This window comes from Schizosaccharomyces octosporus, assembly GCF_000150505.1.
Source record: "Schizosaccharomyces octosporus yFS286 unplaced genomic scaffold supercont6.2, whole genome shotgun sequence".
NCBI lineage: Eukaryota > Fungi > Ascomycota > Schizosaccharomycetes > Schizosaccharomycetales > Schizosaccharomycetaceae > Schizosaccharomyces > Schizosaccharomyces octosporus.
The window spans coordinates 1,844,703-1,865,937 of NW_013185620.1; the positions used below are offsets into that span (position 1 = coordinate 1,844,703).

General features: G+C 37.6%; 13 protein-coding genes across 13 annotated transcripts; 8 read left to right on the top strand and 5 right to left on the bottom strand.

The window, feature by feature from the left end:
• Positions 1 to 39: 39 nt before the first annotated feature.
• Positions 40 to 3,517, bottom strand: SOCG_00262 (arrestin Aly1). The gene has a single exon (XM_013162682.1). It carries the CDS (start codon positions 2,486 to 2,488, stop codon positions 491 to 493), a length of 1,998 nt encoding a protein of 665 aa, XP_013018136.1. The 5' UTR covers positions 2,489 to 3,517; the 3' UTR covers positions 40 to 490.
• Positions 3,517 to 5,287, top strand: SOCG_00263 (DUF866 domain-containing protein). The gene is made up of 3 exons (XM_013162683.1): positions 3,517 to 4,694; positions 4,799 to 4,814; positions 4,922 to 5,287. The coding sequence occupies exons 1-3, from the start codon at positions 4,479 to 4,481 to the stop codon at positions 5,161 to 5,163; spliced, it is 474 nt and encodes a 157-aa protein (XP_013018137.1). The 5' UTR covers positions 3,517 to 4,478; the 3' UTR covers positions 5,164 to 5,287.
• On the bottom strand, positions 5,198 to 7,363 carry SOCG_00264 (origin recognition complex subunit Orc6). The gene is made up of 2 exons (XM_013162684.1): positions 5,949 to 7,363; positions 5,198 to 5,903 (listed from the first exon to the last, which is right to left on the bottom strand). Exons 1-2 carry the CDS (start codon positions 6,125 to 6,127, stop codon positions 5,303 to 5,305), a joined length of 780 nt encoding a protein of 259 aa, XP_013018138.1. The 5' UTR covers positions 6,128 to 7,363; the 3' UTR covers positions 5,198 to 5,302.
• Positions 5,236 to 10,274, top strand: SOCG_00265 (nuclear export factor). Its single transcript, XM_013162685.1, has 4 exons — positions 5,236 to 5,294; positions 5,349 to 7,213; positions 7,253 to 7,382; positions 7,423 to 10,274. Exons 2-4 carry the CDS (start codon positions 6,572 to 6,574, stop codon positions 7,830 to 7,832), a joined length of 1,182 nt encoding a protein of 393 aa, XP_013018139.1. The 5' UTR covers positions 5,236 to 5,294; positions 5,349 to 6,571; the 3' UTR covers positions 7,833 to 10,274.
• On the bottom strand, positions 7,306 to 9,103 carry SOCG_00266 (Bin3 family protein). The gene is made up of 2 exons (XM_013162686.1): positions 8,193 to 9,103; positions 7,306 to 8,151 (listed from the first exon to the last, which is right to left on the bottom strand). Exons 1-2 carry the CDS (start codon positions 8,796 to 8,798, stop codon positions 7,969 to 7,971), a joined length of 789 nt encoding a protein of 262 aa, XP_013018140.1. The 5' UTR covers positions 8,799 to 9,103; the 3' UTR covers positions 7,306 to 7,968.
• SOCG_00267 (phosducin family protein) lies at positions 9,103 to 10,051 on the bottom strand. The gene is made up of 3 exons (XM_013162687.1): positions 9,964 to 10,051; positions 9,594 to 9,920; positions 9,103 to 9,529 (listed from the first exon to the last, which is right to left on the bottom strand). Exons 1-3 carry the CDS (start codon positions 9,987 to 9,989, stop codon positions 9,178 to 9,180), a joined length of 705 nt encoding a protein of 234 aa, XP_013018141.1. The 5' UTR covers positions 9,990 to 10,051; the 3' UTR covers positions 9,103 to 9,177.
• Positions 10,212 to 11,561, top strand: SOCG_00268 (SNARE Sec22). Its single transcript, XM_013162688.1, has 4 exons — positions 10,212 to 10,328; positions 10,525 to 10,669; positions 10,735 to 10,898; positions 10,956 to 11,561. The coding sequence occupies exons 1-4, from the start codon at positions 10,295 to 10,297 to the stop codon at positions 11,258 to 11,260; spliced, it is 648 nt and encodes a 215-aa protein (XP_013018142.1). The 5' UTR covers positions 10,212 to 10,294; the 3' UTR covers positions 11,261 to 11,561.
• Positions 11,562 to 11,895: 334 nt separating this feature from the next.
• On the top strand, positions 11,896 to 12,753 carry SOCG_00269 (uncharacterized protein). Its single transcript, XM_013162689.1, has 2 exons — positions 11,896 to 12,168; positions 12,231 to 12,753. The coding sequence occupies exons 1-2, from the start codon at positions 12,074 to 12,076 to the stop codon at positions 12,340 to 12,342; spliced, it is 207 nt and encodes a 68-aa protein (XP_013018143.1). The 5' UTR covers positions 11,896 to 12,073; the 3' UTR covers positions 12,343 to 12,753.
• SOCG_00270 (zf-PARP type zinc finger protein) lies at positions 12,687 to 13,941 on the top strand. The gene is made up of 4 exons (XM_013162690.1): positions 12,687 to 12,838; positions 12,966 to 13,014; positions 13,137 to 13,745; positions 13,806 to 13,941. Exons 1-4 carry the CDS (start codon positions 12,808 to 12,810, stop codon positions 13,855 to 13,857), a joined length of 741 nt encoding a protein of 246 aa, XP_013018144.1. The 5' UTR covers positions 12,687 to 12,807; the 3' UTR covers positions 13,858 to 13,941.
• A 175-nt stretch (positions 13,942 to 14,116) lies between these two features.
• SOCG_00271 (di-trans,poly-cis-decaprenylcistransferase) lies at positions 14,117 to 15,522 on the top strand. The gene is made up of 2 exons (XM_013162691.1): positions 14,117 to 14,668; positions 14,734 to 15,522. Exons 1-2 carry the CDS (start codon positions 14,359 to 14,361, stop codon positions 15,198 to 15,200), a joined length of 777 nt encoding a protein of 258 aa, XP_013018145.1. The 5' UTR covers positions 14,117 to 14,358; the 3' UTR covers positions 15,201 to 15,522.
• SOCG_00272 (transporter Tvp23) lies at positions 15,477 to 16,596 on the top strand. Its single transcript, XM_013162692.1, has 2 exons — positions 15,477 to 15,833; positions 15,900 to 16,596. Exons 1-2 carry the CDS (start codon positions 15,667 to 15,669, stop codon positions 16,333 to 16,335), a joined length of 603 nt encoding a protein of 200 aa, XP_013018146.1. The 5' UTR covers positions 15,477 to 15,666; the 3' UTR covers positions 16,336 to 16,596.
• SOCG_00273 (sir antagonist) lies at positions 16,530 to 19,694 on the top strand. Its single transcript, XM_013162693.1, has one exon. It carries the CDS (start codon positions 17,330 to 17,332, stop codon positions 19,493 to 19,495), a length of 2,166 nt encoding a protein of 721 aa, XP_013018147.1. The 5' UTR covers positions 16,530 to 17,329; the 3' UTR covers positions 19,496 to 19,694.
• On the bottom strand, positions 19,658 to 21,187 carry SOCG_00274 (WD40/YVTN repeat-like protein). Its single transcript, XM_013162694.1, has 2 exons — positions 21,045 to 21,187; positions 19,658 to 20,995 (listed from the first exon to the last, which is right to left on the bottom strand). The coding sequence occupies exons 1-2, from the start codon at positions 21,079 to 21,081 to the stop codon at positions 19,740 to 19,742; spliced, it is 1,293 nt and encodes a 430-aa protein (XP_013018148.1). The 5' UTR covers positions 21,082 to 21,187; the 3' UTR covers positions 19,658 to 19,739.
• Between the last annotated feature and the right edge of the window lie 48 nt (positions 21,188 to 21,235).

Sequence of the window (21,235 nt, forward strand, 5' to 3'; positions counted from 1 at the left end):
TTCTACACACTTATCTACCTAAACAATAGCAAGTAATTATAACCATAAACACAAGACAATTTTTCATTTTCCAGAGCTGTTCTAAATGATTATCACTAAAATTAAATATTTCCCACTGGTAAACGATAACAATTATACGAACATATCTAGTATATCATGATTTACGGAATAATATTATCATGAACAAAAAGAATAGTAAATATATAAAACAAATAACGTGCTTTTTGACGGTCATATAATCTCTTTTTTAACTGTATTTCCAATGACGCAGCCGTTTATATGTGCCCAAGCAACGATTTCAATCTAAGACCATAAAAAAGTCAATGTTGAAAATGTAACCAACTAAATATCATCCAACCTGGTAGCAGTAGAACCAGCCCAGCTGGTATACCCAAACATGTCACCACATATCATCATTTTTAACCAAAAGGAAACCCAAGTTTAACATCGGAAGTTACACATTTTGCGGTTCGATCATCCGACATCGAAACTAACGATGTACATCAAAGCTGCGACTAGCAGTTCGTGACAAATGTCTACGAGGCACCCTGGTACTATTACTGGTCGTAACTTGCGTTCTTCTGTTACGATTATTCAGTATCGTGTCGTCATTAGCAAGATCCGTTTCACAATCTTGAATATTTATAGAACTAAGAGCATCAAATAGTTCGTCATAATTAGGGAGAGGAGTTTCGCAAGGCGGAGGACAAACATCTTCATCAAAGGGAGGTGGATTCGTTGATGGAATTCGAAATAATTCTGGACGAGCAGGCTTACGAGAACTACCATCAGAAGAGCTTGCTAAAACGGTCTGCGTTGTGAAGGGGGTGATTTCAGTAGGTTCAACCTGAGTAGCATCTAAACGACAAGGACATGGTAGCAACACCTGACTATCCCGGTGAGCTTGTTCATAGGGGGGTAATAGAGTAGAATCTTTTACACACCGACAAGACAAGATGCGTATAGGAGTTTCTATGTTAATTTCAAAATACTTCCTTTTATCCGGATTATTCTCATTTTCAACAGACAAAACCAGAAGAGCTTTAAGCCTGTGTCGAATCTTTATGTACTTATAAGTGGTATCGAACGTCAACCTGTCCCGCTCTTTTACTAAACACGTAGGAAGTTTTACGTCGAAATTAAAAATGGCACTCGATATGCCATCGCCTTCATCGGGAATAGAGAATAAACTATCTATGTTCTGGTGTTGTTTGACAGAACGTTCCGTCAAAAGCACACGGCGTTTTGGATCGACTCGGTGGAACTTCCTGCTGCGGCACCAATATTCAGCAGTTTCGACAACAGACAAGGACAATTTGTACAGTCGGACTTTGTCAAGCAATAAAAACTTAAAAGTGATAGGTACAGTCTCACCAAGACGAAAAGACTTACCAGAGACTTGTAGCTCGTAATGTAACCGCTCGTCCCAATCTCTCGAAATATTAATTAATTCACTGGAAGATAAACTAGCAGGTGATGGTGTACGAACCAGTTGAACTGGCGTCCGACCATTCAAATTACTCTTAAATGTACCAAATCTTTCAACTGTAGCTTCCAAAAAATAGCGTACCCAACCCAATTTGGCCTCTACCGATTCGGGAAAGCAATTTGGAATTGCTAAATCAAAATTATAAGTATACTCACCAGGTGCAAAAACACTATAGCCTCGAAGACCAGCAGCAGAGGAAGATGGGAGAGAAACGTGCTGACCAACGAGACGGGCAACGTCAGCTCCATGCTGAGGAGCATCGGCATCTTTCATATTTGGATTGTAGAAATTCCAATGGTGGCAAATGATAATTTTATCCTCATAAGTTTCGTGTCCTTTGACCGGAATGCCTTCAGGCCATTCTGTCCTAGAACGGCCACCAAACGACAAAGAAATGCCACGAATGTTTGCTGGCTTGGCGACACGTAGTACCAAGGCACCACGCAAAATGACAGGATTCTCATTTTGGCACTCATTGAGGTCATATCCGGAAAGGTACAAAACGGGTTCTAATAAAACAATGGAAAGTGACATACCACCACCATGTGAGGAAGCAATAGCTTTCTTGATGACAGGAGGAACGATTTCTGAAACATTGTTTCCAATTATAGAAGTGACACGGGAAGTCCCAAAAAGGTTCGCTGAAGAAGGACTCCAAGTTAAGGGAGGTTTGGTAGGCATTGTATTATTTACGGGTGTAGAAACAGTTGAGGAGTTATTGTTTGAAAAAGCAATTGTAGCTTCATCCGGGGAACTGGCAAGAGGAGGAGGTCGTACAGCGGACTGCTTGGTTGAACGATTGCCAGACAAAGAACCAAAACCATTCGAGGAGTTGATACTAAAAATGGAGTTTCTACGGCCTAAACCGCTGTTAGATGAGCCACGAATTTGAGAACCCGTATCGTTATCCTCATTTGAAGGGTCATTTTGGTGATGTAAAGAAGCCGAAATCGATTTCCCAAATCGACTCAGCGAAGGAATATTCAATTCACCCTTCATATGAACTACAGCTGGTTGAGGAATAGGTGGTAGATCACCTGGAATAGGAAATTGTGAATGCAAATTGGCGACACTGAAACGAAGAAGAAAAAATAGAAAAACAGTGACAAGCGAAAGCTTTTTAGATAGGAAAAGAAGGAAATTCGTTAATTTTTTCGAATTGTTCTAATCCTGAGAAGTTAACCGCGTTAGAGCAAGATGTAAACAAACAAACCGGAACACTACGTAACAAATATCCGTTTCTTATTCGCCCTATTGGTATACGAGCCGAACGGTTCAACAACGGATAAACTGGATTATTCCGTACCGAATTGGTAAGAGAGAAGAAAAGTATATGTCAACTTGACTTCGAAAGGGAAACACACAAGAGATCCGATTTCAAAAGAACTCTATGAACGAAACAAAATTTCAAAAACAATACTGGAGCAAACCTCCTAAAGTCCTTAAAACGAAGAAGTAACCCACAATGGAAAATATCACTGTCTCGGCAAGTTACAGGCGACTTCTAAGCTAAGGAACACAGACGAAGAAGAAAGGTTCCTACAGTAGATTTATCTAAAAATAAAAAGCAGAAAAAAGAAAGGCAACGTAAAGAATTAACCTCAATAACGCTGCGAAGAAGTGATTACGTGTACTAAAACAAAACCCGAAGAGAAGCGCGTGCAAGGAGAGACCAGTTTTATCTTTTTATTAGATAAAAAAAGAAATCAAGCAACTATGCTTCAGTTGTTTGAGTAGCACGCACGCAAATAGCTGATTTCACAAGAGATGGCAAACTTGAAATGGGTTCAGCTTCCAACGTGTCAAAAAGAGAAAGGTTTCGAGGATTATAAAATTAAAAAGAAAAAATACAATTTTAAAATAGATAAATAAATTCTTGTTAACCGTTCCCTTTCAAATGAGTTGGATGTTTGTAAAAAGCAAAATCAATGGTAGATGTCAAGTGGTAGTGAATCAAGTAACATCGTACTTCTTAGTAAGGAGATACGTTTTGGTGTGTATACATTGGTAAGAAGAGGCAAATTAACGTTCTATTATTATACGCTGGAATTCGCTTACCAATATAATAATAGCCGAGAACATACGAAAAGTTGATGAAAGAAGCCGTGGATAAGCTAGCTATATTAAGGATCTAGAGAAAGAATGGAATTTTATGGACATTGATGCTTCAATGAATTAAGATGAAATAAAATTTGATGAATTGGTCTAAGCAACTTGTGAATTCTTCTGAGTAGAATGACAAACAGTCAACGAATCAAGCCTTGATGAAGTAGGCGGGAACACAAGGCCAAGTAATAATGGAATGTCCATCCATACGTATAATGTACAATTGAGATTATCTAAAGCTAATGCGACTTACTATGGGTAGCGTTCCATTTCTCTCCGATTGCTTCACAGACTCATCTGCATATACATGGATTCAAGGTTTTCATTTATCCGTTTGGCCTGAACTATAAACATTCAATAATTGATGTTAACTTTTCATTTATTAATTTATAGCAGTCTATCGCTATTATATTCTTCAGAAATCTTTAATTTTGGCTAGCGAATTCATTTTTCGAAGCTTGGAATGAAAAGAGCTCGAATTTAAGGACCAAATGGGTCTCTCTCATTACTCTTTTTCTTTTGTTTTGCAAGATCTAATTATCTGTATAGTACAGTAGGGTCAAATCATTAAAGAATGCTGTAAACACTTTTGACGGGATGTTTTGGCAATCGGTAAAAATTCTCTCTAAAAAAAGCATGCAGCATTTAAGAATTGACAAACTGAAAGCATTCAGGAATTCTTCTTTACTCGCCAAACTAAATATCTATTTCCTCGTTTTTTGTCAAATATATTCGTCACTTCCTTGTTACTTAGAGATTTGCCAACTATACAGGCTACATAAGTATGAAACAAATTTTCAGTTCGGTTAACAAAAACAGAATTCCAACTTGTCAACCAGTTTGGACGTTTATTAGGAAGTCTTATTCTTTATAACTTTATAAAATGGTCAAGTTTGCATTGAATCTTCAGGCTGAACTCGTTGGCGTTTCTAACTTAAGCCCAAAGGAAGAAGAGGCCTTCTATTACATGTTTGAAGTTGAATGTGGATCTTGTCATGACATTCACGAAAACCCTATCGGTATCTGTCGATCCGAAGTTCACGACATTCCTGGAAGCAAGGGAGAAGCCAACTTGATTTGGACATGTAAAAATTGCAAGGTATGATATAGTCCAAAAACATCTGCTTTTTAAAGTGTTACAAGTCATACTTTGTTTTTTCCTTCTTCTCTTTTTATGAAAACGTTAATGCTAACCCGATATAGAGAACAAGTACTATCTGTATGGAATAAGTGTTAACATCGAGTGCCGCTTAGTTTAGAACTTGATGACTTGAGAGGTCTTGATGTTTCTACTTCGGAAAAATTTACTAATGTCTTTTTTTGTAGCCATTGTCAGTCGCTTTCATCCTTACACGAATTCCCAAAGCCAACAACGTCTATTAGAATTGGAGTGTCGAGGCTGCGAACTCGTCAAGTTTGTCCCCGACGGCGAATGGGTTGCCAAAGGAGAAGCTAATGGCACCCAATTTACAGAAATAGAATTAGAAGACGACTGGTATGATTATGATGAAAATGCTGGATCGGAGGTTTCCATTTCCGATATGCAATGGACAATCTCGAAAGCATAATAAAGCATCTAGTTACGGCCTGCACGAAAATAAGTTATAGAAAAAAATAAATTTAATTCATAAACACATATACTCTAATTTTCCCAGTTTTCTTGTTTTATATGTCGTATCAACAGCGTGTTATAAATCTGGTTAGTTGTCATTTCTCAATACTTGGCTGGCTCAATTGCTCTAACTGTTCGTAGATACTAGCTTTCCATGATGGATAACTTTTAAGCCTCTTTTCATAATTGATTTGAACCATACTCGCAATTCCACTCCATGGCTTTGTCCGCTGCTTTTGGACTTCATAACCTTCCATAGCATTCAATGGCATTTGATGAAACACTAGGGACTCAGACAACAACTGCATCCAATATTGAATTTGTGATATAGAATTTGTGTCCTGAAGAATCACTTGAGCCGCTTTCCTTTCAGCATGGTTGACGCGCAACTCGTCTTTTCCGCTCATTTTAGCAGATACAATTAGATATGCGGCTATTAGTACACCCTTCATATGTTCTATTCTCATGTTCTCCACCAAAGTTGTTTTCACCAACTCCTTCACGTAAGGAATTGCTGAAAGACTGCCCATCCTTGTACATAAGAATGGAACATCGTTCATTATATCATGCTGAGCATACAAATCTTTTGTCAAAGGACGCAGTTCTTCTTGAAAATACGTAAACTGCTTTTCGTATTTCTTTTTAGGAATTGGGGTTGCAGTAACATGGACTTCTAAATCGAGTCTTCCTTTCATACTTTCCCGAATTAGTTTTCTGTTTCATACAATTAAATAAACTTACACCTCACATGCTAAATGTGCCGCCATGTAGGGTCTACAAGGCTCCTCTGTTGCTTTCAACACAACTTTGGATCTCGACCAGGCTAAAAACGATTCCGCTAGGCTCAAAAGTCTATCATTGTATTCCTCTTCTTCAGGAAGTAGTTTTCGAAAGCTATCGATCACCTGTTGTCTTTCCATTAAAGGTACCTTTTTTCTTGACAGTAGAGAGATCTAGGGATTGCTAGAAGAGGTCAATGCCTTTTTCAACTCGCACCTTTATCGTTTTTTCCTTTTTAACCAGATAAAACAAACCTTCTCGTGTTTACCTTACTTTTAGTCAAAACAAGTTTCAATCACTTTACCAACATTCGCGTAGCGATACCCTAATAATTTGTTTTTGCCATCTGGGATAGTAAAACGAATAAATTCATGATCTTCACTGTTCAATAATTTTGTTTATTAATTCATATTTTAGCTGAAATAAAATTCAATTAAAATTGTCCGTCAAAAAGTTTTTGATCTGCTCGTTTGAACGTTTAGCGTGTACCAAAGCTACGTACGTATATCCCCAGCACCTTTGCTTCTTTGCAGTTTCCAGTTAAGGAAGGTCATAATATTATTTTATGCCTGAATCCATTAAGCATGCAAAAGGATACGGAAAGTAATCCGTGGCCTGACTCGTTGAAAGAGTTTATAGGTAAATGTATCCAAGATGCTGAAGAAAACAATCATGTTGGGTTGCAGGACGAAGTTAAGGTCTTGATTTCTCGTCAATATGAAAATGGAAATATATGGAATATAGATTGGTCGACTATGAACTTGGATGCTTTACGAAAATTAACTGCAATTCAGGATCAGATGCAGGACGACAAGAAACGTAAGCTGGATCAATCAAGTAATGTTTCTTTCTCTGGCGATCAAACAGAACGAGCAAAAAAAGAGAAGAGAAAACGTAGGTTTCTTGCAGATGAGCGCTCATCTACCCCATCAACTCCAGTGGAACCTGAGAAGTCTGTTAACGACGGTGCAATTGTTGGAAGATCCACTAATTTGGAAAAAAGATACCTCCGTTTAACCTCAGATCCTGACCCTAATACCATTCGACCGCTTCCGATACTAAAACAAACGCTGGAGTTGCTGAAAAAGAAATGGAAAGAAGAGAAAAACTACGCGTATATCTGTGACCAATTCAAAAGTCTCAGACAAGATCTAACTGTCCAAAGGATTCAAAATGATTTTTCCGTATTGGTTTATGAAATTCATGCCCGAATAGCTTTAGAAAAGGTACATTCGATTTAATGTCTTTTACTAACATTCATTTAGGGTGATATTGGTGAATATAATCAATGCCAGACTCAACTGTTCCATTTGTATGGATTTGACATCCCTGGAAAAGTCAAAGAATTCTTAGCGTACAGAATTCTTTACATACTTTATACGAGAAACAGATCAGGTAAGTGGTTTATTTTACTTCTTTTTCTTACGCACTATAGAAATGAATAGTCTTTTGGCAAATTTGGAAGATGAAGAAAAAAAGAATCCTGCTGTTCAGCACGCTCTAGAAGTCAGATCAGCAATCGCTACTTCTGATTATTACAGGTTCTTTCAATTATATCTAACTGCTCCCAACATGGGGGGTTATTTGATGGATCTTTTTGTCGAAAGAGAACGGGTCAATGCCATGTACACCATTTCAAAGGCTTACCGCCCCTCCGTTTCTGTTGAATTTATTGCCAATACGCTAGCTTTTGAAGACATGGATGAATGTAGAAACTTTCTTCTCGAATGTCAGTCTGTGTTTGACCCAAATGACCCAGAACGTGTGTTAATGAAAGAAAGCATTGACAAGTTTGATGCCGTCAAGAAAAAGCATGCAGTCGTTGATATTAAAGGGCAAATCTAAGTTACGCCTTATTTCTTTTAAGTTTTGAACTCAATAAATACTAGAAATAAATAGAAAACGTAATAGAAGTTTAGTCATGTCTTGATGCTACGAATATTCCCAAACGATTCTCCATGAGCAACTATTACAATTTCACCTAAGAATTTCTTTTTTTCCTATATAAAAATAAATCTCTTTTCAAATACCCTTTTCGCTCAACGTTTTTCGGTTTTGCGTCTTCCGAACTTATAACATTCTGAAGATGAAATCCGGTTTGCTCTAAAATTTCAGGGAAGTTTTCAGGGCGTATGCGAATTTTTGACAGTGATCTCTCAAAAATCTATTTTGTTAGTTATGTCTTAATGCAAAAGGTTGTCTTACAATATTCTTTTTAGCTGCTTTAAGATACGAATCCCATGACTGAGGCTCTATGATTAGCGCACCGTCCGTTTCCAGTGCCGCATGCATATTCTTAAAAAAATTTAAAAGGCCTTCGTCTAGTCCATTTAAATGAATCCACTTGGTAACGGAAAGGGCCAAAATCGTTTGAAAGCGCTTTTTGGGATACCATTTTTGGATATCCACAGCTTGAAACTGCACGTTATGAGGAAACCCTTCTTCATTCAACGGTTCTTGAAACTTTGTTTGAATCCTTGAAAATTTCTTTATACTAGATATTGGGTAAAAATTGTATCTTGAAATCATCGGACAGTCATCATTCGAAGGACCGATCCTGGAAGCAACAAACTCTAGGTGTTTCTCTGCTTTCTTAATTAAAATTGAGTCTATGTCAATTCCTAAAGCGTACTTGACGCTAAATAAAGACGCGACCTGAGTAGTAATCGTGCCGTTATTACAACCAACATCTAAAACAGAAGTGTTTTCAAATAAATCTTTTGGTAAAGCTTCAAGACGAGAATCTAATATGGATCCATCACCTCGCATAGAGTAATAATTTTGATAATTTCCATAGCGTTCAGTAAACATGAAGAGAATCGTTAATTAAAAACTGGATGCGTGATTTCAATGTGAGAGTGCGTGCTGATTTTATTCTTGTAAGGGTATTCTTACTTTTGGATGAATCTTATTACCTGATTAATAGCATATTTTGAGACACCTGTATATGGGGGTATCTTCATCTTTTAGTTAGATGGGTAGCTCAAGCAAGGCAAGGTGAAAATCTTTTATCGCATATATATACTATTCTATTTGCATATTGATATTCTACTTGGAATATGAAAATGTAAAGAAATTCATAAAGCTGCTTCTTCACAGTTCATATTAATTCAGAGTGGACCAAAATGTATTGTAAGCTTGAATTACACACACAAAAAAAAAAGAATGCAAATCATATTTTTTATCTAGATTAATCGAAATCATCAAAATCTTCTTCTTCGTCAGCCTCATTGGCACGACGACCAGATTCAAAGTTCAGAGAACTGGCTTCACGAAGAGGAGCTATATCTTCCTCCTTAAGCGCGCCAGCATGAACCAATGCCTTAGCTACATCATAAACAGTAGTTCCCATACCACCTAAAGTTGTTAAAGTCAAAAATTGCTGCTGTAAATCGCCGTGACCATACACAAGCAGGGTAGGCATCATGATGTCTGGATAATTTTCGACAGCTTGTTTACCGGCAATTTTCACAAACTTGATTTGAGGGTACATGGGAGCTAAACGCTCAAGAATACCGTTTAAGAGTTTACAAGCAGGAATACTAGATAGAAGTTAGCAAAACCATTTCCGCAACAATTTGCCAAGAGACAGTATAAGACACTTACGAATCTTGAAACATGTGTACGACTACGAAGACGTTTTTACTATCTTCTGTAACCTCTTTGGTGTATTCAGGCTTGGAAATTGGGTAAACGGCGCCATATTTCGCTTTTGACATTCTCTGTTTCCATTCCTCAATCCGTTTGTTTCGATAGATCTGTAAGAACTCATCATCCTCTTCATCTTCTAATTCATCAAGTTCGTCTAATGTTTTCTTTTCTAACCGATTTTCGTGTGCGAGCTCTTTGGCATCTACCAATGCGTCGTCTAGCACATCGTCCACATCTGGTTCTTTTTCTGGCAAGATACCTTTCGAACGTAAAATGTCGTTCCTTATACATTAATTTTTCTATAAATGTAACCTTTTTGACTTACCACTCGGTATCCTCGTTAGGATCCATGAATAATACTGTTTTTGCTAGACCAGCTTTGCTACTGTTTCTATTCACTTTCTTGACTTGTATTATATGTCCCTCCATTTAGTAATATAGTGATTATTCTGAGTAGAATATAACTAAAATTACAATTCAATGTTATTTAAGGTACTAATACGAGGGATAAAGACTCTCCTAAAGTTACATAACGAAATCTGTAAATCATGTTATTTTGGCACCATGGGCACATTCTTTGGTTGTTTTACTCTCGCCAAGGTCTCTCAAGCCAAGGTAGATTTTATTTTATAACCAGAAACACGCTATAGTAGAAGATGGTCAAATCAACAAGCGTGACACGACTGGATGGTAAGTACGAAAAGAAAGAGAACGTTTTAGTATGGTCTGTTTGGGAAGGTTTAGATTGTAGTCTTGAGTGTTGCCGACACTTCTTCCTTCAGAGATTGTCATTTAAGGCGGAATCTTGGTGTTGAATTTGCTTTTCAATTGCTTTATCTTTAATTTTTTGAGCGTAACTTGAATTGGAAGCTAATACTTTTCGTAGGTCTGCCATTGGCGGCAAGTGTGGATGATGAATCAACAGAAAGGAAACTAGAGAGCCATAAAAAACAGGCGAAATTAATTCTTAAGAGATTAACACCTTCATCCGAAAGACAAGCTTCCATTGAAGCTGGTGACTATTCATTTCAGTGAGTACCTATCGTAGACTGCACGATGCTTGCAGTATAAGAAATTGGTTATTAACTCTGTTTAGCTATGTTATCGACCATGGAATTTCGTATCTTTGCATTTGTGACCGCTCCTATCCTCGGAAGCTTGCATTTTCTTATTTAGAAGAACTAGCAGTTGAATTTTGGGGCACATACGGCGAAGAAGCCTTACAGCCAGGCTTGCGCCCCTTTGCGTTCGTACAGTTTGGTAAGTTCAAGTTTGACATGATAAGAATGGAACAGAAGGCTAACTTCATACGTACAGATATTTTCATGCAGAAATCCAAGCGTGTTTATAATACACCTCGTGCAAATGACAACTTGGACAAGCTAAATACAGAATTAAAGGATGTTACGAGAGTCATGACAAAAAATATTGAAGACTTACTCTATCGAGGCGATTCCTTGGAAAAAATGAGCGACTTAAGTTCTGATTTACGGTTTTCAAGCGCTAAATACAAAAAGGCTGCTCGCCGTGTCAACTTGGAAGCTTTATGGAAGCAATATGGACCTGTTTCCATCATTGTTTTCTTGTTTGTTGTCTTAATTTATTGGCGTTTTTTCACTTGATGATTTTCAATGAGCTTTTCCCAAATCCTTGATTTGTTACGGGTTCTTGAACAAAGAAGGTAATTTAAGAAATGATATTGATAGAATGCTTTCAAATTTAAAGGACTCAATGTATAATGTATTCAGGCATGCATGTTCAGATATACCCGGAATTTGAAATTATCAATTTCAAAACTACAAGCCTTTCTCAGATCCAGATAATGTTTGTATTATTTTTAGATTTGCTTAATGATGGTCTTAGAATAAAGATCAACTTCTTTTCATTTTAATGCTACTAGTTTGACTTTTATCGAAGAGCTACCATACTCTTCTAAACAATTTGATAGAAACTAAGTGTAGGTTCTGTCAATATTGACTACAAATCTTGTTTTACTTTTTATCATTATTTTATTCGTTCAAGCCTCTCTTTTGTAAACGTTCGTTTGAGTATGCAAAAGTGGGTTAACCACGAAAACCTTCTATAATAAATAAACTCTGAAAGTTTTTATTCAACTATTTTTTTTTGTTTAATGTAGATATCTTCATTTGTCTTTCATCTATTGTCATTGATAGAATTCTATGAGGCATAGGGTGATTCCATCTTCAACAGCCCACTGTGCATTACCCAGCTTCAGACGAATTGGCTTAAAGGCGCAGTCAGATAACCCTAAAAATTATAATAAAAGAACAGAATCAAATATATTTTTCCTTTAAAGAGTCGTTCATAGACAGACAACAACAGTCAGCCGAAACAAAAATATCCATTGTCGGTTGGCGAAGAACATTTCAGTTATTTCACTAAAGTATTTCTAAAGATATGAAAACAATTGCTCCATGTCTTCGTCTCCAAATAGTTTGCCAAATTCTGACATTAGTTGTTGCTTTCCTATAAGTCACTTCTTTCAACGGTTGCTGAAACGAAGAACCATGTATGTTTTATTCTTCAATTCCTTATCAATAAAAGTTTACTAACAGCAATGGAACCTTTTAGATCAATTCCTATTGTTCGTGTGCAAGAAGCAACTCCTCGCAATTCGTCTGTAGCTTATGAACAGCATCATAGAAAAACAACACCCTCTTCTTCTTCGTCTACAAAATATTAATGCACTCATTCGTCTATAAAAGGATGAACGTTACTTTTACAACTGGAGAGGCTTCTTATATAACCCATCCTGCACAGTGAGTGTTTTGTGAATCTTTATTAGCGTGCATCATTTCACTTTCGTTGCTTCACATTTAGTACTTTCAGGTTCCATTTTGGGTGACTCTTCCTTTGGTACCCGAGTGATTTACATTCACTTTATAACAGCAAGTCGGAATCTTTTTATTTTTATTTTTGAAAGAATTTCGATCTAACTTATTTATTTATTTATTTTTTTGTCTAATTATTCAATGTTTCATACGTTCCTACATATTTGACTGCTCCTACTCATATGCCATATGATGACACTACTTCCTTCCTGTTTATAAAATCAAAAATAATACCTGGCAACAGTTGTCCAAAGTATCTTAAAAGCAGAGTATTAGTTTATTCCAAATTTATTACGTTTTAATATACACATTTTATTATGGCTGAAGGCGGTGGAGGCTATCGTGTTGGTATGAAGTTGAATGCTGATGAGTAGTAATGAGGTTGTCGCAATGAATTGCGCTTCTGCATCTCATTTCTTATGCTATTATTGTTAATTTTTTCAAAAGTCTCAAGTTTGCTAGTGCTAACGTATAGAAATCGCTAAAACTGGCAGAGCAGGTTGCAAGAGTAACCTTTGCGGAAGGTAATGCATTCTTTTTATAGATTTTTTTTTTTTTTCATTGGAAGATTCATGGTCAAGTGAAGCTTGACTGAAGACTCCATACTATCATCTTTGAATGGAACATACGCTAACATAGTCTTCAGGTCAAAGATCGAGCGAGGACAACTCAGGTTTGGCTCGTTTGTTGATTCTGGTCGCTTTCAAAGTTGGATGTGGAGACACTGGGGTTGTGTTACTGAACGCGTTATTCAAAATGTAGAAACCAAATTGGAAGGAAATATTGTCGACAATCTTGACGGTTTTGATGAAATAGAAGATGAGGAGGTTCAGCAAAAAATAATAAGAGCTTTTAAACAGGGTCATGTTGATGATGAAGACGTCCAAGCTTCACGTTCCATGGCACCGGAAGATGACGAGAATGAAGAGGAAGATACAAAAGATAATTTGACCACAGAGGAAGAAGAAGCACCTCTGGAAGAAGTCAAAGGAAAGCGAAAGCATAGTCCTAAAACTTCTTCTAAAAAAGATGAACCAAATTCATCAAAGAAAAACATCAAAAAACCAAAGCTTGAGATCGTGAGCGATGAAGAGGAGGAAGAGATAAATGATGATGAAGAGGAAGACGAGCTTCCTCCAGAAAACGATGATGAAGAAGAAGAAGAAGAAGAAGAAGGAGAATTGGATGACGGTGACTCAAGCGTAAAGTCTCCTAAGAAAACGATTGCTTCAGAGCGCCCAAAACGTTCAAGCAGGTACGTTGAAAATACTACGAGTCAGCGAAATCAAAAGAGAAATCACTAACATGATTGCAGAGCACCTGTTAAGTACGCCGAAAGTGGTGAAGAATATTCTGATAGTGACTAGAGCACATAGATACAGCTTGTTTGCTTTCTTGAAAAAACTTTTAATAAACTTTTATGTCTGTTTGTTTCTAACTGATGTTATCAATTTTTTGTGTGTTTCATGATGTAGAAAAGAGATATCTCTTAGGCTAAAAAGCTGAAAAGCATTTTTATGAACTATACGATAAAGTAAAGCGATCTTTGTTTTGTAGCTATAAGTTTATTGTATTGTTCTAATTTTTTTAAACGAATGGTCTAAAAGTGTTTCTTCCAACACGCTACCTTTACCTGTAGGATAGAATTACATGTTTAATTGGGGGTCTATTAGCACTAACCATATACGAACCTCATCATAACAAATACGTTTCACAATAGCAACTCATACTTCTGTTGAAATAATTTCTTATTTTTAATTATTCAACCATTTATAATTTATTTCTATTGCTGCAATATTTCATCCGGCTGGATATAATAAAAAGTTAAAAAGAGCTCACATCGATTAAGAAAAACAATCAAAAAAAAGATGTTTCGTAGACTTCTTTATTTCTTAGTCTATTGGCTGATACATAAAGCTTTTAGCGTCTACGTTTCTAGTGAGAACTGGATTTCATGGGGTAGCAATTATTTGTTGAATTTTCTCTACCATCATCATTGTAGTCGTGACCTTATTCGAAGAGATACAGTCAAATTGAAAAAGAAACCAAGACATTTGTCTGTCATACTGGAATGCCGCGATAATACCGGGTTAGAAGGATTAATTCATGATACATGTGAACTAGCAGCATGGTGCATTTGCTCTGCTATACCTGAGCTTACGATTTATGAACGAAAGGGTACGAATAGAATATATTTCTAATTTCATTATGACCGAGTTTGCAATATACTAATCAACCTGTAGGGTTCCTGAAACGATACCCTGAAGCCATGGAGAAGGCTATATATTCTCATCTTCCGTTTTACGTTGGTCGAGAAAAATGTGTCGTACAAGTTCGTAATTCCTGTTCAAACACTGAACAAGAGCAACAGGTACCCAAGGATTTGACGGTTCATTTGATTGCTGAGGAAGATGGAAGAGATGCCATCATTGACTTAACGCGTGGGCTGGCTGATTTAACCAAGAAAAAGGTAATCACAAGTGCTCAAGTAACCCAAGATTTGATTGATAAAGAGTTGACTGAAAGCGTTATTCCTGAACCCGACCTATTAATAGTTTTCTCACCCTACCTCAAGTTACAAGGATTCCCTCCTTGGCAATTACGTTTATGTGAAATCTTTCATGATCCGATCTTTACCAGTCCCAGTTATTTGAGTTTCTATAAAGCACTCACCAGGTACTCCACTGCTGAGATGCGCCTTGGTCATTGAGAGACGCAGTACCTTACAATCACTTTGATAACTATTTTTCCATTCGCTCTTTTATTTTTACTGTCGAAACTGCGTCTTTAGTTCATGAAGCCAAATATCGGTGTGATTCTTATGAGTTCTATTGCTCATGTGTTTACACTACATTAGGATTAGACAAGACTAGACAAGACAGTATGGATTGCTACGACTTTATTTGTTTATATTTCAACTTCTTTTATGAATAGTTACTTTGACCTGTATTGGAATGTATTTACGAATTGCAAAATATAAGAATTCATTTGTTTTATTTAGTACCGCAAAAGTGCTTAGTTTCAATAATTTTTGAGTATCGTTGTGAATATGCAGCTCCGTATTTAAACAACAACAACCAGGAGTTGGTTGACGCATCAGCAAGCTCACAGAGAGTTTCGTTTTATACTTCTATCCTTATATCTTGGACTAAAGAGGATTACAGAGAAAAAAAAAAATGAATTCACAAGAGGCACCAGCAATACCAGATGAAGAGAGGAACGCTTTTCGAGTACCAAGAATGTTTCAAATGTCATCTCATCCAATCGTTCTTTTCTTCTTTTTGTTCTTTCGAACAAGTGCCATTGTTGCGTATATTTTAGGAATGCTATTTACCTCTAGCTTGTATGTTGTGAACTTGGAATGTGAAAGATATGAGTTGCTGTATGCTAACCCTGAATTTCTATTTAGTATGCTGTTATTTATCTTAATATTTACACTATTGGCAATGGATCTTTGGACGGTGAAAAACGTTTCAGGTCGATTGCTTGTCGGATTAAGATGGAGAAATGAAACGGGTGTTGATGGTGAAAGTATATGGATTTTTGAGTCGGCTGACCCCAATCGTCCTCGAAATAAGATAGACCAAAAAGTATTTTGGTATGGATTGTATATTTATCCGGCAATTTGGTGCCTATTGGCTATTTTAGCCTTGGTTCGCTTCCAATTTTTGTGGCTTTCTCTTGTAGCTATAGGCGTTTCCCTAACGTCTGTTAACACTGCTGCATACAGCCGATGTGATAAAGATGCTAAAAGACGATGGGCTACGGAACTTGTTGAATCAAACTCTTCTGGATATGTATCCCAATTCCTGTCAAGGATCTTTGTGAACCGATTTTTTGGCTAAATTTCCGTATATACACTTTTAACGCATCCGTTGTATGTATAAGAAGATGTACCGTTCTTTTTCTTCTCTTTCTTTTCTATTATTTTCCATTCCTTACTAGCCCTCGCATCAAATTATATAAGACAGCCTTAGCCTGGTTTCCCTGTTCCCTAAACCGATATTATGAACTCTTTTCTTTATTATTATATTGCCTTCATTTCGTATTAATTTTACTAAAGCGATATGTTTAATGTATACGATGATATTATTGTATGATAACCCAGGTTCATGAAGTCAGCTTGTTACCTTGCCACTCTCCTTGGCCAGATGTACTATGTAAACGTTCCGTAATTTTCTTACAAATTCTATTGTACGTTCCGTTTCGTAATCCGAATTAGTGAACATCTTTGGGTGATTTTGAATACTTTTGCGATTTGTATAAATTCCAATTCCTCCTTTGTTGCGTAAATTTGGATTTATCATACACTCTATATAACCAAGAAAGCTCCATCCATTTTTGTCTTTTGCCTTGTATATAAACGAAGTTAAAGCGCTGCTGTTTGAGTTAAATACTTAAAACTTGTTCTTGATAGTTGAGACACATTATTTGAACTTTTAGTAAGACAGCGCGCCCTTTCGATGGAGGATTCAAGAGTTTTTTAGGTGTTTTTTTTTTGTTCCAAGCCTGTTTAGTTTCTTGAATTTTAGTTTGAACATCCATCTTAGTCAACTTTGACTCGGATAGATTGCTTGCTAGCATTTTGTTGTATATATTCATTCAGTTGAATTGTCATTTACGTGTATTTAATATACCCTTAACTGCGAAGGTACATATTTGATTCCAGAATTTGCATACGTTTATCCCTTTTTTATTTATTTCCATTTTTTTTCGACTTTCATTGCTTCTTGAGTTCATCATTTTGTTTATCCGAAGCTCCTTTACCTGTCTTCATTATTTCTTTTCTTTTTTTTGAGTTTTGTTCCATCTCCGTCTGTATATCTTATATAGCTTATTATGGATTCCAACAACCCGACAGATCGTTCCACACTTCCATGGGAAGAAGAACCCGTGAATGAGAGTCAAATGAATGGTACTGAACCACCTCCTCCTCAAGACACTGCGTCTCAACCCGGTCAAGGCCAGACCGGTAACCCAGAAAATCCAGATCAACAAATGGCGTTCTCAATTGGTACTATGTTTATTATCGCTCCTCAAGGTGGTGGTGGAGGCGCTGATGGAAACGAGAATGAAAATTTTATTAACCCATTTCAGCCTCTAGTGAAACGTGCTCTGAAAGAAGCTTGGGATTCTTTCGAGGATGTCTCTTCTGAACAACTTTCTGACCAAAGTTGTCCCATTTGCTATGATGATATGAACGTAGATGAAGAAACCAGCGCTACTCGTATGCCTTGTGGTCATATATTTGGCAAAAATTGTCTAAAAATTTGGCTAGAAGATCATTGTAGCTGTCCTCTTTGTCGTAAGGAAGTACCACATGAAACTATCGGATCCAATCATCCTCCTATCCTTTTTATCATTCCCCATTCCAACCAACGACCCCAAAATCCAGGAGAAAATGCCGAACAAACTCCTTCTGAAAGTAGCAATCCTCTCTTTTCATTCGCGCAACAACATCGTCCGGATGGTACCGAAGCCTCCCCTACAAACGAAGGAAATGAAGGTGCACCTGCACCTCCTCGTATTGCTTTTAACCGTATACGCTTCGTTCTCGCGCCACATCGTACTCCCCAGCCAACAGAGACAGCGTCTGACTCCCCTTCGACTCCTCAGACAGTACCTCAAAATCCTGTTGATTCTGATCCTAACGCCCAGACGACTGAGCCTGCTCCGTCGGGATCCCCCCTCCCTCGTCCACCTGTTACATTGACATCCCTTTTCAATTCTTTTCTTTCTAATCCTTTGGATCGTAATTTGCCCTCCATGCGGACTGATTCTCCCTCCAATGCAGAAAATCAAAATACTCAGCCAGCAGAGCATCAGAACAACGAAGTTGGTGCCGCTCGGCCAATTGAACCATCAACCCTAGTTCAGCCTCCGAATATTCTTAACTTCCCACCTTTTATTCCTTCTAACTTTGCTCCGCCTGGTCAACCAAATGCTCCTCAAGCCACCGAGTCATCGGATGCTCCTGGTAGACCATCAAATCAGTCAACAAATCAATTTATTACTTTCCATGGGCTACCTTCTCTCGGAGATTTGCCTACTGTCTTGGAAAGTTTACTTCGTCCTAATGGATTGTTGAATCTTCAAAACCGTGCTCAGCAGCCCCAGACTATGGAAGGACAGCCTTCAGCTGGCAGCGAAGGCGACGCAGAGAATACGAATGCACAAGAAGGCACTTCCACTATGGAACCTTCTGTAGAAAATCGCGCAAGGCCCGAAGGCTCTCGCCCTGCAAATCCTATGATTCATATCTATTTCTTCCGTCCACCAAATGCTGAAGGTGCTGCCGCCAATTCAACAAACGCCGGGGAAGCCGAATCTACTAATGATGAACCAAATGAAGCTCGCAATGTACCCGAGACTGGCGCAACTGGCGCAAGTACTTCCTTAGAAAATAATGAAAATCGTAGTGGTTTGTCTTCTGTTCTTCCAACCGGCTTAAGACACCTAAGTGAAATGGGTCAACGGATTGTTCGAAGATTTCAGGAAGAGTTTGAAAACCGTGTACGTCAAACAGGTGAACAATCTCAACAGAGGTCGACCGCACGTGACGCAACACCTTCACAAAGTCAACGAAGTTCCGAGGTCACAGTTAACAACGATGAACCGTCCCAATCTGAGCTTCCTTCCGTTGAGTCAGCTGGCGTTATTGACGAAGACAATAGTGTTGGTCAAGTCTCCGTTTCTACTCCGTCTGAAGCAATTACTAGTGATGCTGGAGAAACAAGTAGAGTCCCATCAGGAGCTAGTACTCCTCGTATGGCTACTCCTGTCGCCCGCAGAAGTGTTCGTCATCATCCGTACAGCCGTCCGTCATCTACTAAACTTCAGTGTCAACTCGAAGACCAAGGTAGCTGTAATCCAAACGATAGGTTTCTACATTTCGAATGTGGTCACCGTGTACACGAATCATGTTATCGTGATTCACCAGAGAATGGACAAATGGATGAGATCGATGATCAATGCCCGAGATGCCGTCAGCAAAAAGAAAAATAAAGCGCCCTATATATCTAATATTTTGTATAAATTATGTTTTTTGATGTATGAGATGGCTCTCTGAAGATTAAGGGTTTGGATTAGATTAATGTTAATGTTGTAATGTTCGGTTTTTTTCTTTCTAAATATCTTTCAAAGTTAGACATTAAATACAGTTAATGTGTTATCATAATGAAACAACCCAAGCAGTAATTTATTATTTTTACAGTTCTAGACAGTACGTTTATTACGAAGAGGACGCTTGTTAGAAAAAACAAGTAAGATGACTAGGAATAGATTTTCGAAAGTCCATGATCCCACCAAGCATCGGATCATCTAAGCCAACAACAAAGGTGTCTCCAGAAGGAGAGAAGCTGGCACCAGAAATTTCACCAAAAAAGTCTATAATCTGGCAATCGCTAAACGTCTTGGTGTTGTAGATTTGAACAAAGTCAGCCTGCTCAACCGCGGCAAGACTTTCACCCGTTGAAGAGAATATTACATTAGTGATGGCACTCATTTGGCTTCCCAATGTGCGAATGGGAAACTTTAGAAACCTTGAATCCCAGATTTTAAAGGTGGTGTCCTGGCCTCCGGTAGCAAGTATTTGCCCATTTGGGTGCCATGCTCCGGTGAGGACAGAATCATAGTGAGAAATTTCATTGATTATTTGATTCGATCTAAAATCAAGAATTGGAACATTTTTGGAATCGGAACATATTAATAATTGCGACAAATCAGGAGAAGGATGTGTACTGTTGACAGCATCTGTACCGCTGAAAACCATTTGTTTAACCGGTTTTTCTATATTTTCCAAAGCTACCAACCCATCATTACATCCAAGGACAACGGAGTCTTTGTAGTTTAAAATCTCAATGTGATTCACCGACTCATCATGCATTTTGCGAATGCTGCAAGTTTGAATTTTCGGATTAAAAATACCATACTGTCCGTTTAAAGTACCAAAACATCCCAATTGTCGAGAAGCTGACAAACAGCTAATGGAATTTTTCTGTAAAATTCTGTCGCGAAGATCAAACACGTTGCTTATTTCTTTAGTCAGTAAATTATGTCCCTGGATACCAAATTCACTAACATAAAGAAGCGAGAATTCATCAAAGAAAGCAAGACTTTTGCAAAGATGAAAATGATTTTTTACGAAAGAAGCGGTTTTGTAGAATGTATGAAACTCAAAAAAAGGATCATGTGGAGAAATTCGAACATCATCTAGAGACAATTCATCTGGAGACCAGTCAGAGTGATTACAAGCCAAACTATACGTATGTAGTCTGTAGAGTCGAAAATATTCTCTAGGTCCAATGGCTTCATTTCCCCAAGGGATTCCCTGAAAATCAACACTTTGAGGAAATGTAGTCCCGATCAATGGATCAGAGCTTACAGTAAAATTGGCTTCAGTAGGAAATCCAAAGTTGTCAAGTTCAACAAGGTTTCGGTTTCCCGTGTACCAAGATGTATACAGAAAGTCGTCAAGATAATCCTGAATTACCGCTCCGCTTTCAGCTAATCATTTATGTTAAAACAATGTAAGTACAATTGTTTATTTACGTACGTATTAAGTATTGCTCATGAAAATCCCCATTTGTCATTCAGAACTGGGATATATTAACAATATTGCTGCGTTCAGAAATATTTTAAAAATTTGTGCTAGTGGTACGCAAGGCGAACGAAATTTCAGAATGTCAGGATGGAAATAATAACCATTATATTCGATACATAATTAAATTAAAGTATATTATATAG

Excerpts from the sequence above, each read along its gene's own strand:
- SOCG_00269 (XM_013162689.1), top strand. The coding sequence starts at position 12,074 with ATGTCTTCGTCTCCAAATAGTTTGCCAAATTCTGACATTAGTTGTTGC. Across the intron at positions 12,169-12,230 it reads TTGCTGAAACGAAGAACCAT|ATCAATTCCTATTGTTCGTG; the intron begins GTATGTTTTATT and ends GGAACCTTTTAG.
- SOCG_00273 (XM_013162693.1), top strand. The coding sequence starts at position 17,330 with ATGGATTCCAACAACCCGACAGATCGTTCCACACTTCCATGGGAAGAA.
- SOCG_00270 (XM_013162690.1), top strand. The coding sequence starts at position 12,808 with ATGGCTGAAGGCGGTGGAGGCTATCGTGTTG. Across the intron at positions 12,839-12,965 it reads CGGTGGAGGCTATCGTGTTG|AAATCGCTAAAACTGGCAGA; the intron begins GTATGAAGTTGA and ends GCTAACGTATAG. Across the intron at positions 13,746-13,805 it reads CGCCCAAAACGTTCAAGCAG|AGCACCTGTTAAGTACGCCG; the intron begins GTACGTTGAAAA and ends ACATGATTGCAG.
- SOCG_00263 (XM_013162683.1), top strand. The coding sequence starts at position 4,479 with ATGGTCAAGTTTGCATTGAATCTTCAGGCTGAACTCGTTGGCGTTTCT.
- SOCG_00268 (XM_013162688.1), top strand. The coding sequence starts at position 10,295 with ATGGTCAAATCAACAAGCGTGACACGACTGGATG. Across the intron at positions 10,329-10,524 it reads AAGCGTGACACGACTGGATG|GTCTGCCATTGGCGGCAAGT; the intron begins GTAAGTACGAAA and ends TACTTTTCGTAG. Across the intron at positions 10,899-10,955 it reads CTTTGCGTTCGTACAGTTTG|ATATTTTCATGCAGAAATCC; the intron begins GTAAGTTCAAGT and ends TCATACGTACAG.
- SOCG_00272 (XM_013162692.1), top strand. The coding sequence starts at position 15,667 with ATGAATTCACAAGAGGCACCAGCAATACCAGATGAAGAGAGGAACGCT. Across the intron at positions 15,834-15,899 it reads ATGCTATTTACCTCTAGCTT|TATGCTGTTATTTATCTTAA; the intron begins GTATGTTGTGAA and ends ATTTCTATTTAG.
- SOCG_00266 (XM_013162686.1), bottom strand. The coding sequence starts at position 8,798 with ATGTTTACTGAACGCTATGGAAATTATCAAAATTATTACTCTATGCGA. Across the intron at positions 8,152-8,192 it reads AAGCAGCTAAAAAGAATATT|ATTTTTGAGAGATCACTGTC; the intron begins GTAAGACAACCT and ends CTAACAAAATAG.
- SOCG_00274 (XM_013162694.1), bottom strand. The coding sequence starts at position 21,081 with ATGACAAATGGGGATTTTCATGAGCAATACTTAATAC. Across the intron at positions 20,996-21,044 it reads TCATGAGCAATACTTAATAC|CTGAAAGCGGAGCGGTAATT; the intron begins GTACGTAAATAA and ends ATAAATGATTAG.
- SOCG_00271 (XM_013162691.1), top strand. The coding sequence starts at position 14,359 with ATGTTTCGTAGACTTCTTTATTTCTTAGTCTATTGGCTGATACATAAA. Across the intron at positions 14,669-14,733 it reads TACGATTTATGAACGAAAGG|GGTTCCTGAAACGATACCCT; the intron begins GTACGAATAGAA and ends ATCAACCTGTAG.
- SOCG_00265 (XM_013162685.1), top strand. The coding sequence starts at position 6,572 with ATGCAAAAGGATACGGAAAGTAATCCGTGGCCTGACTCGTTGAAAGAG. Across the intron at positions 7,214-7,252 it reads CCCGAATAGCTTTAGAAAAG|GGTGATATTGGTGAATATAA; the intron begins GTACATTCGATT and ends ACATTCATTTAG. Across the intron at positions 7,383-7,422 it reads TTATACGAGAAACAGATCAG|AAATGAATAGTCTTTTGGCA; the intron begins GTAAGTGGTTTA and ends TACGCACTATAG.
- SOCG_00267 (XM_013162687.1), bottom strand. The coding sequence starts at position 9,989 with ATGGATCCTAACGAGGATACCGAGTG. Across the intron at positions 9,921-9,963 it reads CCTAACGAGGATACCGAGTG|GAACGACATTTTACGTTCGA; the intron begins GTAAGTCAAAAA and ends TTAATGTATAAG. Across the intron at positions 9,530-9,593 it reads GTACACATGTTTCAAGATTC|TATTCCTGCTTGTAAACTCT; the intron begins GTAAGTGTCTTA and ends ACTTCTATCTAG.
- SOCG_00262 (XM_013162682.1), bottom strand. The coding sequence starts at position 2,488 with ATGAAGGGTGAATTGAATATTCCTTCGCTGAGTCGATTTGGGAAATCG.
- SOCG_00264 (XM_013162684.1), bottom strand. The coding sequence starts at position 6,127 with ATGGAAAGACAACAGGTGATCGATAGCTTTCGAAAACTACTTCCTGAA. Across the intron at positions 5,904-5,948 it reads GCACATTTAGCATGTGAGGT|TATGAAAGGAAGACTCGATT; the intron begins GTAAGTTTATTT and ends AATTCGGGAAAG.